Consider the following 6453-nt stretch of genomic DNA (forward strand, 5'->3'; position numbering starts at 1 on the left):
ATATTTTTATGCCACGGGTAATTTTTTTCCGTAGCAAACCTATACTTTCGCCACGAATTTTACCACGGTAATTATTTTTTATGATTAAATCTATTTATGCCACAAAAAAATTTTACTCGTGGCATAAAACATATACAATTGAATAACTTATTTGTGGTAAGAAAATTCACCTAATTTCAACATAATAGTTTATTTACAATAAAAAATCGATGTGGCGGGAACAAATTCTAATTTAGGTTTCTTTTTCCATTTACTTTTTGTTAAACTTCTCCATGCCAGATCCCTTGAACTTCCTAGGTTATTCTTTCTTTGTTCTCTCTTTAGCACCGCTCTCCATCAATTTTCGGCCACCACAAACCACCACACACAAAATCACACAACATCGTATCTCGTTTTCTTTCTGTCTTCTTATTTGCAGTGATTGCGCACTATTTCCTTTTGCTCGATCCTGAAGGAGTTATGTTCAGAAAATCTCTGTATTCGATTTGTTTACATTGAATTTGTTAGAGTTTGTTAGACTCTGATGTTCAGGAGGATTGCTAATGGAGTTGAGTTAAAGCAATAAGAATCTCTACCCCTAATTCTCAATTTGAGGTTTGTCATCTTCAAACCCTAATCAAATTAACTGGATAATTTAGTTGTGTTAAGTTGGTTTGTTTATATTGCAGTTTTAATTTATCATACCTCTGTCTTTTCATTTTTAATATTTATGTTTTATGGGCGAAGTTCCTGCTATTTTGAAACTGGCATTATTGCTAATTTTGGTAGTTTTCAGGTTACTAAGTAACAACAAAAGATCTAAAACCGAATGTTTTTTCCATGCTAAACACAGGTGTGTTCTGTTCTTCCATCTGATTCTATCAGATTTGCATTCCCCGTAACATCAGTGTATGAAGTTAAAAAATGGTGCTTCTTAAGTGAATTAATTTTTTCTCTAAGAGAGAAAGCCTTATAATTTGAAACAATAAACTACTCTTAAACGTTCTTTAAGCTTGCTTTTAAATTCTAAATATGTTTAGAAATGCATCATTTAGTTTTGCCCTGCCACTGAGATTTTGCAACAGAGGTAATTTTTTCTCTATGCCAATGGCCAATTTTTGTTTTAGTAGTATGTATTAGTTTTTTAACACTTTTTTAATTTGAGCATGGTTCTATTATGTTCAAGTTGTCCTGAATTTCGAGACATTATGGAATGGAAGCACTGTCCCAATTGATAGAGTTTGTGAATTTGTGTCCGGAGAATCTCCAAATCCTTGTATACGACATAATTCTTCTGTTCTGCTTGATATTGTGTTTCTTTAGCTTCTGTCAACTCATTTAATTACCTATCATTTTTGTTATACATAGGATAAAGAGTTAAAAATATCCATAAATGATGGATTCTGAAGACACCAATGGAGGACTATCCTTTTCTGGAAAGGAGAGAGTCGTATCCAGGACGCCTCTAAGGAAATGCTTTTGGGTATGTGTTTTTGCATTTATTTATTATTTTTACTTCATTTTTATTATTTATTTTCTTTATTATGGTTTGTGTTGGAAGGAAAGCAAATGGAATTTTTGAAATTCCATCTTCCTCCTTGTTCGTTGCTGCTAGGAAGTTTTTATACATTTTGATTAGTAAAATGGAGACTTGAGTTTATTTCCATTTTACCATCCACTGAATGTTATGGATAATGCACAGATTAGTATGTGCCTCTTTAATTAATGGTAAAAGTTCTATAGGTCTTGATGTTCTTGCAATTGCAAAATGGGAAGAATCTGATGCAAATGCGTTCAAGGTACCAGAGAAAAAGTTATCTTTGTTTATGCATCTATGGATGAGAAATACATCATATATGTCATAAAGAGGTACAATTTTTCTCTAAGAGATAAATAATAAGACTATGTCGCTTCCTCTTCTAAGTAATTTAAAGTATAATCTTTCTCTTCCTTTTTAATATTTATTTTTTTTTCTCATTTAGGACCCTTCAAAACACTTGTTCCAGATAAGTAACTATAAAAAAAACCCTATAAAACTGCTCCTATATCACCAAGGCGAGCCTTTGACAACTGCCCCTTGGCGCAAAATGGCGAATCAGGCGTGCACCATGCCATGGGGGTGTCATGGTGCTAAGGCTTACGCCTGCTACACCATGTGCCAAAGGCGCGCCTTAGGCGCACCTTTAATAACTATGGAAGATAATACAATTGTGTCTTTGATCTTGACTAAATAATTAACTAAACAATTCATATTTTGCAATGGCATCAACTAAGCTAATAGCAACATGTTAGTGCTCTGATCTATATTTTGTTCATGAAATTGTCTCCATTGTTTTAATATATGGTCAAGCAAAGGAAGTAAAGAGAATTAATTATGTTTCTTTTGTGTACAGTTGCAACCTTGGGTTCTATTCTTCCAATGGGAGCAGTAGGTATGCTTCATCGGCTGTACAGCTCAAAGAAAATTGACAAAATATCAGTCCATTATTGACAAGTTTTTTCGTGCATGGTTTTCAAATTAGGTGATAAATTATTACTTTTTCTTTTTTTTTTTCTTAATTTCTCTCTTTTGGCAAAGTAATTTAGTTATTTAATTTTGAATGAACAAAAGTGATGCTGCTATATTCTTTGAACATATATTTAAATATGTGAAAATGGAGCATAGTAGTATCTTAGTGGATATATTTGGTAAAATTGTGAAATTTTAGAGATTTTAAAGAAAAGAAGAGATAATTGGTTGTTTTAATGAATCAGAATCATAGTAATTAGAACATTGGGTTGATAATTGGTTGTTTAATGAATCAAAATTATTCGTCTGCCACTGAGTAGAAGTTTTCCTAAGAATTGGTTGTTAATCATCATTGGTGCAGGTACGTCTTCTGAAAAAACACATGGAATTGGTTCAATTTATGGATCTTTGGCAAGGATAATATAAAAATTGGTGTCAAGAATGAGGTAATTTTTGTTGGCTAAGGACCTATTTTAGTTGTTTCAAGGGATAAGGTACAAAAATATGCATATGTTTTTAGAGAAGTATTAATTTAGGCTCCACATACAAAATAACACCAATATAGGCTCAAAGTTTAAAAAACGTACCAATTTAGACCTCGATAATGGAACGAGACACGACGTTGATATTACTCCATTAAGTTCAAAACTTAACGGAGTAATAGGAATAACGTGTCCAATCCCTTCTCGAGACCTAAATGGATACCTTTTTTAAATGTTAAGCCTATATTGATACTATTTTGTACGTGGAGCCTAAATTGGTACTTTCAAAAAAACCACAAACCTATTTTGGTACCTTACCTTTCTAGCTGCCAAGTTTGATGGTATACATGGCCTTCTGTTCCAAGAATGTTGATCCAGTTTGGTAAGTTCATATAAGTTACAAAGTTGATTAATTTGCTTCTGTAAAATAAAACAAATCTTATTGAATTTTCAATATTTTATTAGTGCAACTCTATAGAGAGTTTGATATTTATGTTGCTCTAATAGGTATAATATGGTTAATCAAGATCTCATTGAGGAGCAAGTTTTTTTCATTTTGGTTAAATCATAATACCCAAAGAGAACAATCATAATATCAAGATCATGTTATTTCTATGAACATGGAAACGAGCCCGAAAACTGTCCTATGTATGTCTTAATAGATATTTGAACTGATATGGGACAAATGTTTTATTTTAAGTTATTAAATTTGGATACTATTAATTAGGAGAATACTGTGTTTGTGAGAAGGAGAAGAGTATGAAATTTAAGGACATCTATCTATATAATTGGTGAAATGGGCATAATATATGATTAGATATAAGAATTCAATCTGGTATTGCTCACTTTCTATAGGCCATAATGAATTGAACTGCAATTCATGGTCAAATGATCAGGTATCTAGCAATTGCATTCGAAAGAATAGGTTACACGTAGAGCTTTAGAATTCAAAATTTGGCCAGCTAAAACATAATTATTATTGTACTTTTAGAGTTTTGCTCCATATGAATGATACACATACTTCCTTTTCTTGTCAGTTTTCTATTTCCTTTTTTTGCTTTTTGCTGCTTATTTATGGAATCTTGAGCATGGATAATATATTCTCTCTTACAAAGCTCAATTTATTAAATATAACAATTTAACCCGGAACTTGACAGCTGAATGCTTGTGAAATGGTACCAAATTAGCCCTATGTTTCATTTCCCATGGCTAAATTGGTACCATTTCACAAAGTTAGAGTAAAATGATGCTAAGTTAGAGTAAAATGATGCTATTTTGTACCATTGGGTTCATTTTGGTACCATTTCTTTTTAATAAGAACAAGAATTCTCTCCTATTTTAGATAGAGTAGCTTGTGATGACATGATTATCTGACTTGCATGACAACGGTACAAACTCTTGATTAGGTTGATTCAATTATCAGACGAAATTTTAGAGTCGGATTAGAGTTGACTCATTAATAGTGTTAGTCCGATAATAGATACGACACAAACACAGACCCAGTTGCACAATTAACACTCCTGAATGTGTGAAAATGGAAACATGACCTGCTGTGATGAGAATTCAATTGTTTTTTTGTAAATTATGTAATATTTCATATTGAGCTATCATTCTAGAATGGTCTCGGACCATTCGGACCATTCAAATCATGCAACATGAACACCACTGTTAACATTGCATGATTTGAACGGTCTTCGACCAGTTTGGTCCGGGATCACTGTGGAGACATAGAAAAATAACTTGGTAATCGAACTGAATCAAATTCTATTACAAAAAGTTCAATTCTTTTCCAAACTAAGAGTTCAATTTTATGTGTAATCTAAGTACAGATTCAAAGAAATTGCAGAGCTTCGTAGTGTTTGTTGGCTAGAAATCAGAGGCAGAATCAACAGTCGTATGCTGTCGACAACTACAAACTACGGCGCTTATCTTGTGTATAAGCTGAAGGAGAGAGCCCATGGATTCGAACATGAACCAGTAGAAGCTTTTGTAGGATTAGTGGAAGATGGTGGAAATGAAACCCATTTAAGAACTTTATATTTAGATGAAGGAAATGGTGAAAGAGAAGATGGGGAAATAGTTGTGAAGGAGAGAAGAGATGGATGGTTAGAGATTGAATTGGGTGAATTCTTCAATAAGGAAGGAGAAGATGGAGATTTGGAAATGAGTCTGAAAGAGGTGAAGAATTTGCATTGGAAAAGAGGTCTTCTTATTCGAGGTATAGAAATCAGGCCAAAATTTACCATGTAATGAAGCAGCCGGAGTTGGGTTAGGAGAAGGGTTATAAGAAGTAGGAATGGTAACATATACGGGTTTCGAAGGTACTCGGTACTGTCAGGTCGAAATGACACTACTCGAACCCCATATAAAAGGGTTTGGGAGGGAATGAGATTTAAAAAAAATAGATGTGATGTGTATGGGACAAGAATGAGGATACCCCCAGGTATCCGCTACGTATGTGATAATTTGTATCTTTTACTCTCTTGAAGGTTAATGAATGCGTATTAAAAAAATGAAGTGAAAAATGAAAAGTTTCATGCTTATATTTGTTTTATTGAATTGTATTATGTTATTTAGGATTTTTACTTAATGTTAGCCGATCTCGAATCATTTCGGGACTAAGGCTTTATTGTTATTCAATTTTGTTAAATTTATTTTTTACTTAATTTATATAGTTAAACGAGTAAGGGTACTTTGGGTATCCGTGAATTATATGTGATAAAATTTGGATTAAGATTGTCCATCTCTTAGGGGAAAATATAGAAGAGTAGGATACATAATTGTTTTTACTCGCAGGTAATGTACGTTTGACTCAAAGTAATAAGCAATAAGGTTCCTTTAATATAAAATTTACTAATTAAAGTGTAAAGATTGGATAAGCTTTTTATTTTTATTTTTATCAACGGGCTTTCAGAAAGAATTAGGCTTTCCTGTATGAATTTATCATGATCTATATTTTAAAAAAATAACTTTTACATATATATATATATATATAACACTAAAAAACATTTTTTGGACCTTTTCCACTCTTGGACCCTAGGCCGGTGCATCACAGGCCTAGGCTCAGGACCGGCCCTGATAATATCTTAAGTTGTATTGTTTGTGCTATGGATAGTTTTCATTTCTATTACTTGTTGATTTTCTTTGTTTTCATGAGTTACGAGATAGGTAGTGAGAAATTATGTTAGTGTATTCTTACCATGAGAGCAACAAAGTTACTTATTTGATGGAGAAGTTGGGTCATCACTAGTGTATTATGTTTCACGTAAATATTTGAGATATTTTATTTGATGATTGTGTGAATTTACCCTGAATCGTGAGGTTCGGTGGAGGGTTTTGTTTTTTTTTTTTAACCCTCGGTAACTAAAAGAAACAAAATCTATACTATAGATAATTACGGAAGCAGAGAGAAATGAGAAGAAGTGTTTTAGAGGTCTTTTTGATGAGTTGTCAACGTAGTAAAAAATCAGATTAAAAATATTT

General features: G+C 32.5%; 1 protein-coding gene across 6 annotated transcripts; it reads left to right on the forward strand.

Annotated features, from left to right (window-relative positions):
• The first annotated feature begins 231 nt into the window (after nucleotides 1–231).
• Nucleotides 232–5521, forward strand: LOC136235673 (putative F-box protein PP2-B8). Of its 6 annotated transcripts, none has more exons than XM_066025520.1 (6): nucleotides 235–594; nucleotides 769–832; nucleotides 1348–1462; nucleotides 1723–1778; nucleotides 2373–2411; nucleotides 4800–5521. In XM_066025520.1, the coding sequence occupies exons 3-6, from the start codon at nucleotides 1373–1375 to the stop codon at nucleotides 5218–5220; spliced, it is 606 nt and encodes a 201-aa protein (XP_065881592.1). In that variant the 5' UTR covers nucleotides 235–594; nucleotides 769–832; nucleotides 1348–1372; the 3' UTR covers nucleotides 5221–5521. The 6 variants fall into 6 exon arrangements, 4 of the variants coding, with proteins under 4 accessions (XP_065881592.1, XP_065881593.1, XP_065881591.1 ...); XM_066025521.1 differs by having other exon boundaries at nucleotides 776–832; XR_010691873.1 differs by lacking the exons at nucleotides 1723–1778; nucleotides 4800–5521 and adding an exon at nucleotides 2850–3454 and having other exon boundaries at nucleotides 232–594; nucleotides 2373–2501.
• The last annotated feature ends 932 nt before the right edge of the window (nucleotides 5522–6453 follow it).

Source organism: Euphorbia lathyris, chromosome 7 (genome assembly GCF_963576675.1).
Source record: "Euphorbia lathyris chromosome 7, ddEupLath1.1, whole genome shotgun sequence".
In the NCBI taxonomy this organism is placed as follows: domain Eukaryota; kingdom Viridiplantae; phylum Streptophyta; class Magnoliopsida; order Malpighiales; family Euphorbiaceae; genus Euphorbia; species Euphorbia lathyris.